At 44.1% G+C, this 19,942-nt stretch overlaps 2 protein-coding genes across 5 annotated transcripts; both read left to right on the top strand.

Moving 5' to 3' along the window:
* Window positions 1-302: 302 nt before the first annotated feature.
* Window positions 303-13,622, top strand: LOC311362493 (inverted formin-2). 4 transcript variants are annotated; one of them, XM_084482352.1, is made up of 23 exons: window positions 303-433; window positions 3,417-3,839; window positions 4,532-4,647; window positions 4,966-5,125; window positions 5,960-5,993; window positions 6,166-6,307; window positions 7,441-7,573; window positions 7,789-8,418; window positions 8,648-8,793; window positions 8,898-8,959; window positions 9,059-9,161; window positions 9,267-9,352; window positions 9,447-9,547; window positions 9,781-9,851; window positions 9,936-10,043; window positions 10,134-10,204; window positions 10,307-10,427; window positions 10,556-10,720; window positions 10,988-11,090; window positions 11,213-11,365; window positions 11,580-12,269; window positions 12,527-12,580; window positions 13,173-13,622. In XM_084482352.1, the coding sequence occupies exons 2-22, from the start codon at window positions 3,443-3,445 to the stop codon at window positions 12,577-12,579; spliced, it is 3,645 nt and encodes a 1,214-aa protein (XP_084338478.1). In that variant the 5' UTR covers window positions 303-433; window positions 3,417-3,442; the 3' UTR covers window position 12,580; window positions 13,173-13,622. The 4 variants fall into 4 exon arrangements, with proteins under 4 accessions (XP_084338478.1, XP_084338479.1, XP_084338477.1 ...); XM_084482353.1 differs by lacking the exon at window positions 12,527-12,580; XM_084482351.1 differs by having other exon boundaries at window positions 11,580-13,622.
* A 209-nt stretch (window positions 13,623-13,831) lies between these two features.
* Window positions 13,832-19,933, top strand: adss1 (adenylosuccinate synthase 1). Its single transcript, XM_084482214.1, has 13 exons — window positions 13,832-14,095; window positions 15,164-15,266; window positions 15,405-15,467; window positions 15,559-15,609; window positions 15,722-15,788; window positions 15,898-16,005; window positions 16,168-16,249; window positions 16,969-17,095; window positions 17,176-17,330; window positions 17,846-17,970; window positions 18,158-18,255; window positions 18,985-19,134; window positions 19,499-19,933. The coding sequence occupies exons 1-13, from the start codon at window positions 13,904-13,906 to the stop codon at window positions 19,549-19,551; spliced, it is 1,374 nt and encodes a 457-aa protein (XP_084338340.1). The 5' UTR covers window positions 13,832-13,903; the 3' UTR covers window positions 19,552-19,933.
* Window positions 19,934-19,942: the final 9 nt, after the last annotated feature.

The raw sequence follows: 19,942 nt of genomic DNA, 5'->3' as shown, positions 1-19,942 counted from the left end.
AGTCGGTCTAAAGTGGACCGAGCAATTGTTGAATACATTTCCATAAAGCCAAATTAACTCAACACTCCCCATCATATTTCTGGAAGTGTTCTTAAAGCACACCTCGGTAGAGCCAACCATCACCACCTACACTACATCACTAGCGACAGTTTGGCTCCCAGTCTGCCTACTGGTTTCGTCCAGCAGCTGAGATGCGAGGCGTGTGGTGGGCGTTCCAGTGGTGCTCGCTGTTCTTTTTTTCACCGCGTCGCACATGTGCATGTATCGCAGGAGCGCGTTTGAGCAGGGGCGCACCGCATACCACTGGGTTTGTTTTTCCTGCAGGATGTGGATGTGGCAAGCAGCCGGAGACGCACAACAGTGAAAATCCATCAATGTGAACCGAAAACAGCACCGCGACTGTCCTCCTTTTTTCTATGGACTAACGGGTCAGGTGAGCAGATGTAATTGTCGTTTTGTCATTTGATCAGCGTTATTCTTCCTCGTCGTAGGTGATCTATTTATACGGAGCAGTCCCGTTAGGTTCGCCTACGTGTGGAAATAGGAACGCAAGTAAGGGACTGAGCCTGTTCGCTGTTTTTGTGTCTTTTTGTAACCGTTGGATAACAATCTCTCCCTATTACAAGATAATGTAAATTATTCATTGAATGTGATTCATGCGAAGGATTCATGCGGTGTTGGGTCACTTTACATTTGGAATATAACAGATATATCTCGACTGAACGGAATAGACAGCAATCGCTCTAACAGCATTTAATGTCGGTGGTAGGATGCTGTGTATGTGTTGGAACTCAGCAAAGGATAGGACGCCATGGGACACACAAATGAGTACCAGATGTTGGCTCCATTTACTTATATAGGCTTCGACCATAGGTGTATTCTAATCAAGGAGAGCGCTGCATCAATCTGGTTATAATAAGAAGTAAATCAGCTTTTCAGAACGCTAATAAAAAGTTGAGTATATTTTCGTTCCTGCCTTTGTCCAGCACCCTGTGGAAAACGGGAATGTTGCATTCCAGAGAAAGGAAAACATTTGTGCAGTCATTATTTCATTTACTTTTGGAGATTGTTTGTTGGTTAGTTTTTTCAAAGCTCTTTGATCAGTATTTTTGCTATGTTTTTCTTTCTGTGTGATTATGTACAGATTGTTTGGTTGTTACTGATCCCAGTTTTCTTCTTTCTATGTACACAAACATTACTGCTATTCCACACTTCTTAGCATTTCTGCCAAAGTACTCATCTAAACTTAGGTTAGCAGTTCTCAAAATGTACTGAGTGGGTGAATGTTCATGAATGTTCATCTTAGACCAAGTTATGGCAAGCAAGTGATTAATTAGGGGAACATGTCTCCATATCACCATCAATACCTGTTTTACAAAGCATTTGATCAATCACTAAACAGCAGTAGAAATGTGAAGTTACATTTTATAAAAGCAACACATGGGTCTCTTCTTCAGCTGTGTACCTAAGGTGGTATTTCCTGTCCAAGGAAAGACCTTTCCTTCCTGTAGCAATATGACTTGTTTCTACTAGAAACTTCTGCTTTCCAAAGAAAAAGATATGTTTCATTATTATGCAGTCACTACAGTGGTTCACCAGAACTGCAGCTGTTGATGGGATTTGGAGATGATATCTCACTAACAGATGATTCACTCGTGTGATCCTAAGAATGGCTTAAGCTGTACCCTTTTTTGAACATGACTGGACAAGGTCTTCATTGGGGGATGGTCTCTGTACGGCTCTGAACTGGAGGCACTAACACACACAGGGCGTATTCCATCCCCCTGTGGTGCCAAATGAACAGTTCTTTGAAGCACTGTCTTTAGAAAGCTATTGTACAAAGGCCATTGTGCGCTTGTTTGCTGCCACGGTAACACTCTCATGGTGCCAGCAGGAGTCGGGCAAAGCCCTGTCGCCTGCAGCTGAATGAGACAAACGCTTGGCTAGATGGAGTCAGGAGACAGAACAAAACAAATGGGAATCTCATAAGTTTGACAGTCCACAAGCGTCTCGTCTTTTTAATGTGTGTTATCTAGATGCCATGTTTTTCCCCTGATTTATTCTTATTGCACCAGTAGTTTATGCTACAAGATGCAGCTCTGAATATAAAGCCAGCACAGAAGCTTTGATAAAACAATAATTGTCAGCTAGCCCCGTGTATAACTGGGCTGAGGCCGCCGGGGGATAGAGTGAGAAAGTCCAGGACGCTGTGGTTCCAGGGACTGGTTTGTTTAGGATGCTCACCCAACACCTGCTGAGCCCTGCCAAGCATACAGCCCATAAGACAAACACAAGAAGCCAGTAGGATGAGTCATGTTGGTCACGGTTACACAGTCCGTGTCTGAGGAAGAGTTTGTCCCAGTTTCTGGTGGAAGGTTTTTTCCAATATTGGATCATCTTTTATTATTTTATTTTTTTCACGTTCTACTTGTAGTGGTACAGGTTTGAGCCAAGCTGTGTGGGTGTATACACACATGGATACACAGAGTCCAGAGTGTACTGTTATGCAACAATGCTAGGTATGTATTGCCGATGACTTTCCTGTTTATATAGCAAGGTCCTGTCATCACTGTCAGGGTCTTCTACATCTAGTCCAAACTATTTCAAAATTTTGTGGAATGGGGACTTTAAAATTTACAACCTACATTTGAAATAGTTCCCCGTAGTGCTGAAACTATAGACGGAATATATGAATATGAAATTAATTATATTTATTATATGAATTATATTTTCATAATAGATTATATGTATTATACTATACATTTACTGTTTATGGTTTCATGAATGCAAATATGTAGTTGCTTGTCTCTGTTCCGGATGTGAAAATAATTTTTGAACAAATAAATGTAAGGCATCACTTAGTTTAGCGTCTGAGTCTGGTAACTAATGATGGGGGTGAGCCATGATGAATAGTAGTTAAAAGTTGTTTATTCTCAGTCACTGCACCGATTGGACAGTGTTTGCTGTGCGTCGGGTGTGGTGAGCGGACAGAGGGGTTACTTCCTTTGAGGAAGGGATTACTTTTGGATGTTTGCCACTGACGGGACTGCTGACATAAATGCACGAAGTGCAGCGCAATCGTTTCCTATTCTGTTTTCCTCTGATAGAGGTTTGTTATTTTGTTGTCTGCTTCCTCTGGTCTCGATAGTGTTCCTGGTGGTTTAGAACAAAAATATCAGCTATCAATTCAAGCATGCTTTTTCCGGCAGAACCGCTGTTAATAACGAAGAATACGTAATCTATCAAGGCCAAATACAAGCCAAGGACACAAGTGTGTGTGTGTGTGTGTGTGTGTGTGTGTGTGTGTGTGTGTGTGTGTGTGTGTGTGTACGTGCGTGCGTGCGTGCGTGCGTGTGTGTGTACTTGTACAAAAAAAACATTCCAGACTTACAATCAGACGGGTTACTTTGTTTCAGTTGGCCAGCGTTAGCTCCCAGCCGCCATGACAGAGTCGTCGGAGGTGAGGAAGAAGTGGGCGGCGGTCAGGGGCCGCCTGGGCTCCTCTCAGGACTCGGACCCCCCGCCCGAGGCCAATCTGGAGAGCGCCGACCCGGAGCTGTGCATCCGGCTGCTGCAGGTGCCCACCGTGGTCAACTACTCTGGGCTGAGGCGCCGGCTGGAGGGCAGCGACCAGGCGTGGATGGTGCAGTTCCTGGAGCTCAGCGGCCTGGACCTGCTGCTGGAGGCCCTGGACCGGCTGTCGGGGCGGGGCTGCTCACGCATCGCCGACGCCCTCCTGCAGCTCACCTGCGTCAGCTGCGTGCGGGCGGTGATGAACTCCTCGGCGGGGATCCACTTCATCGTGGAGAACGAGGGCTACATACGCAAGCTGTCCCAAGGTGGGGCCACGTGGGATCCATCTGCGCCGACTGACAATCAAAAGAGTTGTTTTCATTTAAACTCCATGAAACATTGTTTTAATTTAAACTCAATAAAACATTGTTTTTATTTAAACTCCATAAAACATACATACATATAACCATTTTCAATTCATCATTGAGTAAAAGAAATTGTCTGACACTTGAAACCAATGTTTTTGATAAGAGAAAAGGTAAACATGTTATTTACTTATTTACTATGACCGATACCCTAGCGTGCATGACAGTAAGTCTAATTAAACATGGCAATTTGTTTAAATATTATTTAACTTATTATTCCCATATTCAAGTATATATATATATACACACACTTGAATATGGGAATAATGAGTATATATATATATATATATATATATATATACACACACTCAACATAAATAATGATTCTATTTATTTAACATCTTTTTTATATCTCTTATATATTCAAATCCTTTTTTGACTTGGACATTTCAAGATCACTATCAGTATAGATATTGGATTTCACCCACCACTTCAGGTCACAACAGCTGAGGGGGACAAAGTCTAAGTGATGTCTTAACAAGTCTTAGAAAATAACCATGAGAGAATGAAAACAAACAAAAAAAACATGCTAGCTAGTGCTACAGCTATGGAGGCCCATGTTTACGGGATTGTTTACGCTGTTGTGTCTGCAGCGTTGGACACGTCCAACATCATGGTGAAGAAGCAGGTGTTTGAGCTGCTGGCCGCCCTCAGTATGTTCTCCTCAGATGGATACCGCCTGGCGCTGGACGCCCTCGACCACTACAAGGTAAGAGCTGTTTCTATGGGACACCACTAGCGCCATAGCACGTAGCCCGAAAAATATTAGGATGTAATGATATTGTACTGTTGTTTAGTGTTGTATATTGAATGTATTGTATTGTATTGTATTGTATTTCATGTTTGTATTTCATGTTTCATCATAGCAGATTATACCTCAAAATACACAAAAGCATGTGGCTAAATTATGCCATCTAATGGTGATAACTATGTGGTGGTGATTTCATCGTCACTAAATCACATGATCCCCCCTTCCCAGATGTTGTTATGAGCCTATTGCCTAAAGCACTTCCCACTTCCCCCTCAGGGTGTGAAGACACAGCAGTACCGCTTCAGTGTCATCATGAACGAATTGCTCGCCACAGACAACATGCCCTACATGGTGACCTTGCTGAGTGTCATCAACGCCACAATCTTCGGGGCGGAGGACCTCAGACAGCGAGATAAGATGAGGAAGGAGTTTATCGGTATGTTTAGCGTCCCGGTTTCTGCCATGTATCGCAGGAATCGAGAGGCTCCGATCAGAAGCAGAGTCACGCTGTTGTGTTGGATTGTTGAGTGCAGTTGAGTCCCCGGGGCGGAAAGGAAATGGAAATGCAGGGGGAAGAAAATGGGCCATCAGCAAGAGGTGCACCACACAGATCTCCATCAATGAGTCTGTCCAAGAATAGACTGACAACCTCATTCTCGAGTTCATTACACATGAGGGCTTACGCCTTGTTAAATCCCAGAGTGCTTAAATTTAAAGGTTTTATAGCTACGATTTAAGAGCTATTATTTGTTAGAAATCTCTCTTTACAATTCTCAAATCTTACCTACAGCACCTTTAACTATTTATCATTTGACAGAAAGGTAGCTACTCTAAATCTATATGAAGTTTTTAACTTTGCAGTGACTTTGATAGTGCATAGTTTACCTCAATCCACATGATAGTTGCCAAGTTGCAAATACTAAGTAACCAGTTGCCCTGTTAATAACTGTTGACTGAGCACAAACACTGGTTATTTAATTTAGTATTGGCCATCATAATATAAAACAATACTTATGTACATGTATTTTGTCTGAATAATATCATATCCTAAGTGAATTAGTCTGACCATAACCAAGATGCTGATGTCATTTGAGTCATTAAAACACTTGAGTGATTGTTAAGCCACGCCTACTTTGTAATTGCACACCTGTGCCATCCTATGGAGGCCAACATGTCTATAACACTGCTGTCACAAAGTGAGCTTCTTTAAGAACAAAACAACTATATTATACTAAACGCTGTGTGTTAACTGTTAATTGATGTTTTGCAGGGCTACAGTTGCTAGATTTACTACCTAAATTGAGGTGAGCCGTTCATCATTTGTCCTAAATCCACCTTAACATGCAGTTTGTACTTGGGCTTGGGATTGGGATTGTAGGCCTACTTCATCTTGACATTGTGTGTCATGATGCCTGTAAGAGTATGTGTTTGATTGTGTGCGATTATTATCATTCTGATTTATTAATGTTATTCCAGGGACGAGGAGGACGAAGACTTGACCATTCAATGTGAAGCGTTCGAGGAGGCCATGGCCGAGGATGAGGAGGAGATGCTCCGGGTGTACGGCGGTATTGACATGAGTAGTCACATGGAGGTCTTCACCACCCTCTTCAACAAGGTGAGCTTCAGACAAATTAAAATGTCCCCAATGAGCTCTGTTCATGTTTTGTCATTTAAATGTATTCACAAAATTAGAGCCAGTGGTGTATAGTAACGAAGTATAAATACTTACTCGTTATTGTAGTTAAGTCGTTTTTTCGGGATTTGTACTTTACTTGAGTATTTACATTTCTAGCAACTTTTACTCCGCTACTTTTCCTTAATAAAATGTATACTTTTACTTGGATACATTTCCCCTTTGCATCTTCGTTACTCGCTACAAAATAAAAGCTGAAGAAATTGGAAATGTCATGTTGTGGGAAGTGGGAGCAGGAGGTTTGGCCAATCAAGTTGGTTAACGTTGATTGACGTGAAGTGCTCTCAACCAACCACAGTTACATTTTTTTTCGACTCAAGGCAAGTGCCGAGCGTTGCGATTGTTGCGATTTGTCCAATAGTAATTAGGGGCGAGGGAGGGCCAGCAGACCTGTCACTCAAACCTCCGCGCTAGTTGGAGATTTGATTCATAAATATTAGTCGAGCTGGCGTTGACTGTACATAGTCCTCCGCCGGTGTATGTTCTTTAAGTTATTGTAAGAATATTTCAAGTTTAAGTTCTACATAAATGTAAGTTAATTGTATGCATGAATATTTCGAGGGTTGTTTTATTTTAGCTCATGTACTAAACATATATATTTCCGTGGCTGTGTCCCTGCACAACGGAGCGTGTGCGTGTGTGTGTTATCTAAGTGGTTTTAATATTGCTAGCACGTCACATCATCGAACGTCATCAAAGGTAAAATGAAAAGATGTCAAGTAAGAACGGGGTCGCTACTGTGAGGGAGGGAAGGTGAGGAAAGACCCTTAGTATTGATTTAGTTGATCTATTTTGAAAGTTCCAATAAACCTAAAATGGGGAAAACATTTTTTGTTGATTTGCTTTTTTTATTAACGGTATTTACTTGTACTTTTACTTGCAATACTGAAGTACATATAATATAGAATACATAGAAAATTACTTTTGATACTTAACTACAATTAATATTAGATACTTTAAGGTGTGTGTGTGTGTGTGTGTGTGTGTGTGTGTGTGTGTGTGTGTGTGTGTGTGTGTGTGTGTGTGTGTGTGTGTGTGTGTGTGTGTGTGTCCAGGTAAGCAGCTCCCCAGCATCGCTCCAACTCCTGTCCATCCTCCAGACCTTGTTGCTGCTGGAGCCTGAGAGATGTGATCTCTGGCAGGCCTTGGAGAGTCTCACCAACAGAGCCATTCTGCTGGCTCAAGACTGTGAGTCCACAGCACATGTATATGTTACCTTATCCACAGCCTGTTTGTAGGCATCCTGAAGCAGGACGCGCCTACCCCCTACCTTAGTGACCTGTATCTGAATTCACTGTCAGTCACTTTGGATAAAAGTGAATTACTAAACGGTAAATATTACATGGTTAATTTGAATCCATTGTTTGACTGTGCTGAAATATCAATCTCATGTTGTACTGCAGCTCAGATGGAGTCGTGTGAGAAGATCATGCGGCGGCTGGTGTTCTCTAAGGGCAGGAGTAGCGTGGGTCATAATGAGGTGGACAGCCCGCCAGTCAGGAAGGTGGACAAGGCTGTCCAGACCCACATGGCCAACGGCGATGAAGGAAGTCTCCCTAAAATCCCTGCCACTGCCCAGTTACCCCTTTGCATCGCAACAACGCCACCACCACCCCCACCTCCACCACCACCACCACCTCTGCCCCCATTTATGGGAGGCGGTATTCCCCCTGGCGCCAACCAGGGCCCCCCTCAACTTACAACTCCTCCTCCACCGCCCCCTCCTCCTCCGCTGCCAGGTATGCACGCTGGACCCCCTCCTCCTCCACCCTTACCAGGCTTCACCGGCCCCGGTGCACCTCCTCCACCACCTCCTCCCCCTCCTCTACCAGGAGGTGGCGGCGGACCTCCTCCACCACCACCACCACCGGCCTTACCCGGCATGCCCCCCCCGCCGCCCCCACCCCCCGGCGGGATCGTGGCTACCTGCATCCTGAACCTGGGAGCGGCCGCTGCCCCCTTGTCCAAGGGGGGCCCCTGCCCCACCCTGAGGATGAAGAAGCTCAACTGGCAGAAGCTCCGCACCGTCACTGGTGAGGGGAAAAAACGTCATTATAATATCTATACAAAAAAGCTATCGATATGAGCTTATATCGTAAAACGAGCCACGCCAATATCGTGACCCCACCAACGACATGGACGTGTCATAGTGTCCAAACTACAACATGGCCATATCCATGTTGTTGTTGTTGTTGTTGTTGTTTGTGGGTGGTCTGGATATGAGCACAGCTTGCTTAGGTGATCCTCTACTCTCACGCGCAGATGGTCAGTCGATGTGGGCGTCGGCGCAGACGGACGGTGCTCCTCGCGAGCCGGACTACAGCAGTATCGAGCAGCTGTTCTGTCTCCCGGTGGCCGAGCACAAAGACAAGGGGACAGCTGCTCCTGTCAAGAAGGAGCCTAAAGAGGTGCGCTCAGCCAAACACTCGACACACAGGGGCCCCCGAAACGTGCCCAATTAGCGCCGCCGAATAATCAATAATGTGCCTTTCGCCTCTCTCCTCCCCTGCAGGTTACCTTCATTGATCCAAAGAAAAACCTGAATCTGAACATTTTCCTCAAGCAATTCAAATGGTGAGCGATGCGATGGGTTTTAATTTTTGCATCCTACTGGTAATGAATTACCGGTCACCCTAACCGTGCTCCGTATTCCTGCCCCCTCTGTTTACCCAGCTCCAATGAGGACTTTGCAGTCATGATTGAGAAGGGCGACCGGACCAAGTTTGATGTGGAGTTGTTGAAGCAGCTAAAGAAACTGCTGCCTGAGAAGCATGAGGTTGGTTTATGTCTGCACATGAACATATATGGTTATCACATGATCAATTGATCACAGATGCAACAATAGACCTAAAACCACATTCATGCTCTGCACTGAATTTAGATCGAGAACCTAAAGACCTTCCAGGGAGAAAAGATCAAGTTGGCAAATGTGGACCGTTTCTACACCTCACTGATGGCCATTCCATGGTAAACAATCACTCAGAAGCCCATAACCAAATGATACTAGGCAAGTGTCCATTGCTTTTAATGAGATGTCGTATCGCCCTTTGCTTGTGTGCAGCTACCAGTTGAGGATCGAGTGTATGCTGCTGTGTGAGGAGACCTCCTCTGTGCTGGACATGCTCAGACCCAAAGCCAAGCTGGTGGAGGATGCCTGCCAGTGTAAGAGGGCAGCACTATCTCTCTCTCTTACCTTCTCTCTGCAGCGTAAACATATATTCTAGTGGTGCACTCGGTCATTCTTTCCAAGAATTTAATGTACTGCTGTTTACTACAGTTAGACCAGCCAATGTTTTTAATTGGTCTCCAAAGATGCCATCTCAATTCATCATCTGTTCTTGACTAATAAAAGAATGAAAAATGCCTGATTGTTTACAATATGAATATCTCCTCAGCTCTTCGTGTAAGCACGCGTATGCCCAGTTTCTGCAGGCTCATCCTCAATGTGGGGAACTTTCTCAACTATGTAAGCACTCACAGCCTGCTCCCTTCTATTCAACACGCCTTTTGAACTGCTGGTTCCAAATCCAACACCGCTTTCTGCTCTCAGGGAAGCCACACAGGAAACGCGGAGGGATTCAAGATCAGCTCTCTCCTGAAGCTAACCGAGACCAAAGCTAACAAGAGTCGCATCACACTTCTTCATCACATCCTTGAGGTACAAGTCTCATGGATCAACAGCTCTTCTTGAATCATGAAGCGTTGGGAGTCTCAAACTCATCCAAATGTTCTATGGCTTATTTCGAAGGAAGCAGAGCTTAACCACCCAGACCTTTTGGCCTTGCCAGATGATATTGAGATCTGTGAGAAAGCAGCTGGGTAATGAAAAAAATAGAATTATGTGATAAAGAAAATTTACTTCCACTTTTTTTTCTATGCAAAAGACACAAGGTCATTCCTATGGTCACTTTCCCCATTCAGGGTCAACATGGACTCCACCCAGTCAGAAACCAGTGCCTTGGTGAAGCGACTGAAGGAAACGTCCAAGAAAGTGTCCGACTCCATCGACGACGTGAAGCAGCAGTACACCAAAATAATAGCGGTCAGTAGAACTCTGTTGATATGACATCAAACAAACCTTTCCCAAGGGGATTTCTTTTTTAACTCCAGGAGTCCAGCACCTTTACTCATCCCTGCATATTTGACCTATTTTTCATGTCTCCACACTAGGAGAGCCTGGAGGCGTGCCAAACTCTAGAGGAGCAGTTCTCCGAGATTGACAAGCGAAAGTGTGAGCTGGCCCTGTACTTGTGTGAGGACAGCAGCCAGCTCTCTCTGGAGGACCTGTTCGGAACCATCAAGACTTTCCGCGGCCTCTTTATCAGGGCCCTGAAGGTTGGCGCATTTAGAATGATTTATTTTTTTCTTTATACATTACAGACTCTTGTAATTCAAAGAAAGGTTTCACCTGCTTCCAGACATGGTGTGCCCTCTCAATGTATGACTACATCAAATCTGCTGTTTATCCTGGCTTTATATTGCCTGGTCTCTTTACGGTGTTAGTTTGAACCGGAGATAAATATTTGATATTTCACTGCACTTACCAACTCCTTTTACTTAATGGTGAAACGTGAATCTATTTCCCTTTATTTGTGTTCTCAGGAAAACAAAAGCAGAAAGGAGCTGGTGGCCAAGGCAGAGAAACGCAAAAAGCAGCTGGAAGAGGAGGAGTCCAAGAGGCAGAAGGGGGAGAATGGAAAAATAAGTATGTTCTGACAAAAACACACTTTTGCTTTGTTTTTGCTCAAACTTAAACGGTTTGGGAACAAAAGAGTACATGAATAGGTTTTAACCTCCCCCCCCCCCCTTCCGTCTCTCTGTCCCCAGTAAGGAGAGGCCTACCTCCACCGGATGATGGCTGCATCATTGACCACCTGCTGGCGGACATCAGACAAGGGTTTAGCCTCAGGAAGACGTCGCCCAGGTGCGATTTGGAAAACCTTCCCTCTAGTGAAATGAGTAGGGAGTCCGGCCCACCTGGTAAGGACAAGAGGCCGATGTCTCCATCCATCCGCAGGGCTGGTACTGTCTGCTCTCCCATCCCCAGCCCCCCGCCACAATATAGCTGTAATCGCTCCCACTTGTGCAGTCATTCTTCTCAAGCCCACTATGGGATCGCTCCATCGCTTGGTCAAAGTATTTCAGCATCTTTTCATTGTGTGCTCTCCAAATAACTCTGCCCTCTTGCATTCAGGGTCAAGTGTAAAACCTGCAGAAGAAGGCAAAGCATCGGCGGCAGAAAGGGCCATCACACTCGCTCCCAGCCCCCGCCAGACAAGAGAGGGAAAATCATCCGCAGGCGTAGCGAACAGCTCCACAAACCGGCCTCAAGGCAAACCAGCCTCGAGACAGAGTTCTCCCCAAGGGCCGTCTTCCAGCACTGCTCCCAAAGGAGCTTCCCTGGCAACCAACCCAGTCCCGGTGGTGCCGCCGGTCTCCCCGCAGCAGGGGACGCCTCCGTTGTCCCTGAGCGGCAGCCCTCGGCTCAGAGCTCCAGCACCTGAGCCCCAGCATCGCCCCTCCCAGAACGGCTGCGCCACCAACGATTCTGACGCCATCCCCCCGGCCACACCACCTCCCGGCCCCTCTAGCTTCACTGTCTCGGCCCAGGTGGAGGCCAGACCGGAGACGGGGGCACAGGAGGAAAGCACAAAAGAAGACCAAAGTCAGAAGGAAAAAAGTAACTGCAAACATTCCACCTCGGAAAGCCAGGAGGAGTCAGTCTCCGAAAGCGTCCAGGGATACGATGTTCCTGATGGACGGAGAACTGAAGATCTGTCGACAGTCTCTGGGGCCCTGCCAGAGCCCGCTGCAGTCCCCATCCAAGCCGACTCAAAGAAAAAGCAGAAGCTCTTTAAGCGAAACAAAAAGAAGAGCCATGAAGGTAACATGAATAAAGCCCTGTTGAGTGTTTGTGTTTTGGCGCGTGATAGCGGGAAATCCTTATTTACCTTGTTTTTTTTGGATTTTGTATTATATTTTTTGTTTGCAACTTTTCTTTTCTGGGTGTGTGTGGGTTGATATTTATTTACTTATAACGTGTGTTGTATTTTATTTATACAGAATTTTGTTTTTATTTGAAATCATCACATTGCAACCCTTTTTGTTTTGTCATTTCCGCTTGATTCTCTAAAACAAAAGGGAACAAAGGAAACGGACATGCAAAACATAAAAATGGCTGTGTATTGCAGTAAGGTATGTGGTAAATATTAAACTAACGGACCTAATCATCCTAATCCGCTCGATGGGTGTCAGCGCTTTAATACATTAACAACTCAATCTGGTGTATTTGTGTTTGTCTAATTGAAATCTTTCTCTGTCGTGCCATTTCGCAAAGTCTGCAGTTGTCAAGCAATGATCCAACAAGCAATGATCCATCAGAGTCAATGTGTGTTTGTGTGGTTTTTCTGTGTCTTTTGAGTCTGCATAAACTGCAGGAAAACATGGATATACAGTGTGTGTGTATATATATTTATAGTCTATCCCAATCAATCCTTATGGCTTATCTGCTTACAAAATCTGTCATCAAGGCTTTGGGGGGAAATAAACAAGACTCCTAACTCTTTTCCTTTGTCCAATTAATATAGCTAAATGCTTAAAACACTAAACCCTTAACAACTCTCTCCATGCAACACCTTGTGTTCATCTTGTCTTTGTTGAGGGGGGAATAATCAAATACATTCTGACATCAACCGATTTGCATTACAATTTGAATGGGCGATCTGTACTTCTTTCTGATATCCACACAGCCCATTCCTCCTACTAATTGTCATATCTGCTTCCCCAGGTGAGCTCCGGAAAAGGAGAGGAAAAAGGAGGAGTTGAACCTAGGCTTATGTACAATCTTTTTGTAACGACGACATTTTGCAGTGGCCTGGATAATGAGACCTACGACTGGTTGGATGGGATCTGCTCCTTGAGTGATGAAATAAAAACAAATATAATGGAAGGCTGCGCTGTTAAGCCTAAAACATGTCTTTTAATCAAGAAGCCAAAAGCGTTTGTGTATGGAAATAACTAAACATTTAACTTATTAAAAAGCTTATGCTTTTTAAAGTATTGTACGATGTAAAGGCCTTATCAGCCTTCGTTGTTCTTTTTGTATATTTTTCAGAAGAAAAAATCCTTAACTCTGGAAATACAAGCGTCTTGTGCAATTTCATAATGATAAAATATATGGGCTCCGTCAAATATGTGTGGAATATGAAGATTTGTAAAACGTGATAATAAAGCTTATTTAAGAAAAAAAAATCGTGTTCCTTTTTGTTGGCGTTGATCTACAGCTATGTGGAACAGGATAGCCTATGGGTCCTCGGGTCATATACTGTAATCTCTCACCGCCTGGGGCCAGCTTGTGTGCGCCCTAGCACGCGCACTCGCACGCAAGTCTGTGCGCCTCAGCACGCGCATCCAGTCTGTGCGCCTGGCTCTGACATCATTGGCTGCAGTTATAGATATGGCCCTACCGCTCCTGAGGACCGTCTAGTCTACTCCAGACGAACAGACGGTGTTACCGCCATGTCGTTCTCTTGGTCTCCAAAAGACAATAAAAGTTGCAATACTCCGCCGGTCGCCGCCGGGTTAAAGCGATCAAGGAACGACACGGGCAATAAAGTCACGGTGGTGCTTGGAGCGCAGTGGGGGGATGAGGGGAAAGGAAAAGTCGTTGATTTGTTGGCGACTGAAGCCGACTTGGTCTGCAGATGCCAGGTAACTATGCATTGATATATGTATTTTATTATTCACTCGGAATAGGATAGCCGTTGTCCGTTTAAATTGTGATGTGTCCATAAGCTTGCAACATAACTAACTGCTTACAAGTTGTGCAGAATGGACACACTGATTGTAGCCAACTTAGTTTTCTGGTGGACTTTGATCAGTCGCTATTCGATTAAATATATCATACTTTAAACTTGCTTGGTGATGTTCTTAAAATTAAAATTAACATTTAAAATGACAATGCAATAAATGTCTTGACAGGTGCAAATGCCGTGATTTGTCCATTTTTAGCAGCGGCAGGAGACTGCTAGTAACATGAGAGGTGGAATTTGTACATAGACTGAACTTATTGTACCTAAAGTAAGGGTTCACCCGCTTTGGTTGACAAAATAATAAAATAGGCCAACAACATGAATAAAAAAATGATATCTGCGTTATGATTTAATAAATAGAACATCATTTCATATACCTATAGCCAATAGTACTAGACTCAATGAATGAAAGGACCTTCATTAACATGATAAGGCCTATTTATACTATTATAATTGAGTAGACCCACCCCTGTTTATGGTTTTCCCCCTATTCTGCCCAGAAACAAGGGGCTAAAGCCATAGACATGGACCCAATACACAAACCCCTGACCTGTTGTACTCTCTGTACTCTGTCCACTGACACCAACACCAGCATGGCTCAGTGCAGGGCCGGCAAGCCCCGCCCACTTGGACTGTTAGAGGTCACATTCCCGGGGTGGCTGGATATGTGAGAAGGGCAGGTCTTAGTTAGGGGGGCACTCTGTGGAAGAGCCACCAGTAGGGGCCAAGTCTGTTTAAATAAGTACAAGTTGATTTATACACAACGAGAGCTGTTTGGAGTCGACATCCCTTACTCACCGAAAATTAAATAGTATGCATGTGCACTGTTTATGTTCAGTTTCCATCTGTAAAGTCTCGGTATACCTGTGAATCTGTGTTCAGTCAGTACATATTCATATGAATGAATGAATGGATATGCCTGTTTGTACCAAATGCATGATCAAGGTGTCTTGTTTTTCATTTCCAGGGGGGCAACAATGCAGGACACACAGTGGTGGTAGAGGGGAAGGAGTATGATTTCCACCTTCTCCCCAGTGGAATCATTAACTCAAAGAGCATATCACTTATCGGTAAGAAACCACAGCTGTCCCTGGATCTACACCCTCATTCCTCCTTGCTCAGCGATAACAGGCACAGCATATATATATACGTACAGATGTCTGTACGCATTAAAAAACTGTGGAATTTAATTATTTGTCTGTTCGCAGGAAACGGCGTAGTGATACATTTGCCCGGTTTGTTTGAAGAGGGCGATAAGAATGAGAAGAAAGGTATGTCTGTATTTTTTTCTCCATCCCGGTGTGATTGTCAGGCATTGTCATGAGTGTACACATGACCTTGTGTCCCTTGCTATCACTCTAGGTCTGAAGGGCTGGGACAAGAGACTGATCGTGTCTGACCGAGCACATCTGGGTACGCACCTGTGGCTCAATAAGCAAAATGGTGGCAACAGCGGATATTACATCATTCCCAAATAAGGTGCAGGGTGTGCTCAAAACGTTTCTTGTGCTTTGTTTTCCAACAGTGTTTGACTTTCATCAAGTTGTGGACGGCCTGCAAGAAACCCAGAGACAAGCTCAGGAAGGAATGAAGTAAAGCCCAAAACCACACCAATGTACTATTTCATGAATGTTATGTTGCACTGTACAATCCATATATGTTCCAGATTCAACTCAGGTTGCTCTTTTTTTCCATGAACAGCATTGGGACGACCAAGAAGGGAATCGGACCCACCTACTCCAGCAAGGCCTCCCGCACTGGCCTGCGTGTGTGTGACCTTCTGGGGGACTTCAAGGACTTCTCTGCCAGGTAGGGATGGCCCCCGATGAGGCCCTTCTCCTGTTGAGTCAGGCATATGTATGTCCGTATGCACAATGACACACACGCATTCACACTACAGGGCATGCTTTCTTTTTCGAGATGATAGATAACTATCTGTATTTAAATCGTCGATGACTGTGATCATTGTAGATTCAAGAACCTTGTCAAGCAATATCAGTCCATGTATCCAACCTTGACAGTGGATGCTGAGGACCAACTGAAAAAACTCAAGGTATGAGGTAGCTTAAGTCTTTATTCCAGGTATTTCAGAGAATAAGGACTGCACTTCCCATGAACTCCAAAGCAATTGTGAATGATTTACAATGAGCTGATTAGTCTGCGATGTAAGAGGATAACTTTAGTCTACATTTCACAATTTTTAAGCAACGTGTTTTTTTATAGTGTGCATCTAGCCGATAGCTGTCTCTTACAGGAACAAATGCAGACTCTTATTTTGAATTGGTTGGCTCTGTAGAAGGCTGCTGATGTATTTAGTGCCCGTTTTCATCACATAGTCAGCTGTTGACTACATTACAAGCTAGGTGGCTACTCACCCAAACCAAGTGTTTCACGTTGCCAAGCAACAAGTACAAGCGACACACACCCACACCCACACCCACACACACACACACACACACACACACACACACACACACACACACACACACACATATACACACACACACACACACACTCAAAGCAAACAATCAGAAGAGAAAGGGAGAGCAGCAGTTCATTCACTTGTTTTCTGGTAAATGTTTCTGAACGCTTTGGACAGTAGGTCAGCCTCTCACACAAGTTGTGTGCCCTAGAAAAGTGTTGTCAACGGTTGTACATTGAACATTTGTATTGTAATACAGACTTTGTAAACAGTTAGCGGAACCACACGGATGGATAGAACTCCATCCACCCGAATGTAAATGTTTCCACGTTTGTTTTATGCACGTGAAGGAGTATGCTGAGAGATTGCGACCAATGGTGAGAGACGGGGTGTACTACATGTACGAAGCTATCCACGGGTCCCAGAAGAAGATTCTGGTTGAAGGGGCCAACGCTGCTCTTCTGGACATTGACTTTGGTACATCTATTGGTTATAGAGATAACGATTTCCAAGTGCATTTGAAATATACATTTTTAACCTATGCATACAATCATCAGGTACATATCCTTTCGTGACGTCATCAAACTGCACCGTTGGCGGGGCATGCACCGGCCTGGGCATCCCCCCCCTGAACATCGGCGATGTGTTCGGGGTCTCCAAAGCATACACCACTAGGGTCGGCATAGGAGCATTCCCGACCGAACAGGTCAATGTAAGTTGACTCCTCGGCGGCGTTCCTCACTGGCGTTTGGAGCCCGTGCCTCACGTGCATAGGGGGACCACTCGAGTCGGACAGTAAAACATTGCCGCAAGATACGCACCTTCTTATGTAACATTTATTTTGAGTCGTTGTGTGTTTACGACTTTATGTCTTGCACGGAGAAGAAAGAAGGCAAGTGCCGGAGACTTTCACTAGCCGGGTGCAGCTGTTGGAACGAAATGTTCAAACAGCCTGAACCTCTTATGAAGATCACATGTTCACATGGATAAATTTAGGCCAGTCTGGGGTTCGAGATAGACTTACGGTGTGGGCTGGAGTTACATTATGTAACACAAGACTTGAATTCATGTCTGTTTTTTTTAAAGTGCCTATCCAGTGCAGGCCACCACTGGTCATCAGTATTTGCTAACGATATTCAGTGTGGTTGTGATGTGTAACCATTGTCTTGTTGTTGTTGTTGTGGTGGTGGTGGTCATTGACATGGCATGGCTTATGGATGTTTACAGGCAGTGGGGGAATTGCTTCAGACCAGGGGTCATGAGATAGGGGTCACCACGGGAAGGAAGCGCCGCTGTGGCTGGCTGGACCTGGTCATCCTCAAATACGCTCACATGATTAACGGCTTCTCCGCGTGAGTGCTCGGAGGAGTGGAGGATTGAAAAAAATTATATATTTATTCATTTGTGCGTATTCATTTTGTGACTGTTTAGATGCATTATTGACTCCAGCCTTTCGGGCATGTGAGCAGTAGTAAGAAAATATTTAAGAACAACAGTGCAAACTGAAGTTGTTTTACATTGAATGACTTTGTGTTACAGAATTGCCTTGACAAAACTCGACATTCTGGATGTGTTGGATGAGATTAAAGTTGGAGTAGCATACAAAATCAATGGAAAAAGAATTCCCCACTTTCCAGGTATGATTGCGACTAAAGCTTTGCACAATATTCCTACTAAAATATATCAGTACTTTGATAACAGGACAAACCAATTGGATGAACTCTATCAGTCTCGCACATCAGACAATGGGTTCGGGGCTCTCTAGAGAGGGGCATCAAAGAAGTAATTTTGGGTAATCAGGTGGAAACCTGACCAAACAGTGAAAATCCAACATTGTATACAAGAGACATGGCCAAGACCGCAGCAGCATGCCGTAAAAAACAATAAAGCATACAGTGAACCACATATAACACTGCATAAGAAACATTATCTTTCGCATTTTGCCTGGCAGAGAAGAAGCAATACCCCCTGAGGCAGTTCCGTTGCCCTGCATAAATTTCAGTCACAGAGTAGCAAGCTCCCACAGTCCAAGTTAGCTTTGAAGCTCATTCCTTGAGGAGGGGCCCATCTTCCTCTGTTTTTCGCTGAGGGACAGTCAAAACAATATTATCATAATGCATGGGCATGCATACCATTAGACTCTACAGCGGCCCCGAAATGGCTTTTAAATTATCTCCAAACAAAGGCCATCTCACTCTTTAATAGAGTGAGGGCTTTTTAAGGATTTGTTAGGGCTTTGGAGAAAATAAACCCTGCAATGAATTGTACATTGTACAACATTAGACATTTTACAACAATGTAAAGGTGTCATCATCTGAAATAATTTGTCATATTTACATGTATTTACAATATTTTGTATTACATAGCCAACCTGGAGGTTTTGCAGAAGGTCGAGGTTGAGTATGAAACCTTCCCTGGGTGGAAGTCCGACACGGCGGCCGCAAGGAAGTGGAACGACCTCCCTCCCAAAGCCCAGAACTACATACGCTTCATCGAGAACCACATCGGAGTCCCCAGTAGGTTTGACAGGATATATAAGACATGGTGAACTGATGCCAAGAGTAGTATTACTTCTTTAGAGGGAACAAAAAGTAACAAATGTTTGAACCTTTGAATTCTCAAAAAAAGTGCATACATAATAAATAATAATACAAACATAATAATTGTATACGTAACAAAATGGCATCCTATACAGGTAATATTTAGGTTCGAAAATTTGTGAGAATTGTTTTTGACGCCACACAGCTGCTGCTTAAAATGTGTCTTTGAGTCGTTATTCCATTAGGTGGCGCTGTTTTGTTAGAAATTAGTCGTAACGATGACATAAACAAAGTGAATGTGGAGCTTTGCCTTGACATGTCCTTCTCTCTCCCTTCACAGTTAAGTGGGTCGGTGTTGGAAAGTCCAGAGAGTGCATGATCCAGATGTTCTAAAATCAACACCTTCACCTGGCATCGATTCAAGCCCCACGGATATTACATAATATCATGTTTCTCATGCGCAAATAAATAAAGATCAATACTTACACAATGTATTTATATTTATAAAAACAAACACATCAGCTGAACCGGAACACAAATGATCTTGTGACGTTGACAATGGAGTTTGTTTGGGTTAGTTACTTTACTGCTACAAAGTCGTGCACCAGCAACAACACAATTATAATTGCTTTGGAATAAAGTTTATGGTTTAATATTTTAACCCAGGTTTGTTTTGTCAAGTCTGATCTGGTGGCTATAATTCGAAGTAGAAATGCGTTCTGTGGCAAATTGTGATCCTGATGTGAGCTAATAAAAAAACACTGCTGGACCCCTGGATGGAATT

Source organism: Micromesistius poutassou (assembly GCF_964030765.1).
Source record: "Micromesistius poutassou genome assembly, chromosome: 17".
Lineage (NCBI taxonomy): Eukaryota > Metazoa > Chordata > Actinopteri > Gadiformes > Gadidae > Micromesistius > Micromesistius poutassou.
Note: the sequence above shows the minus strand (reverse complement) of the source record. Positions and strands in the feature narration are given on the sequence as shown.

Coding starts and splice junctions, on each gene's coding strand:
- LOC311362493 (XM_084482351.1), top strand. CDS start 3,443: ATGACAGAGTCGTCGGAGGTGAGGAAGAAGTGGGCGGCGGTCAGGGGC. Junction 5,994..6,165: donor GATTTACTACCTAAATTGAG/GTGAGCCGTTCA, acceptor ATGTTATTCCAG/GGACGAGGAGGACGAAGACT. Junction 11,366..11,579: donor TAGGGAGTCCGGCCCACCTG/GTAAGGACAAGA, acceptor TCTTGCATTCAG/GGTCAAGTGTAAAACCTGCA.
- adss1 (XM_084482214.1), top strand. CDS start 13,904: ATGTCGTTCTCTTGGTCTCCAAAAGACAATAAAAGTTGCAATACTCCG. Junction 15,789..15,897: donor CAAGCTCAGGAAGGAATGAA/GTAAAGCCCAAA, acceptor TTCCATGAACAG/CATTGGGACGACCAAGAAGG. Junction 16,250..16,968: donor ACCAACTGAAAAAACTCAAG/GTATGAGGTAGC, acceptor ATGCACGTGAAG/GAGTATGCTGAGAGATTGCG.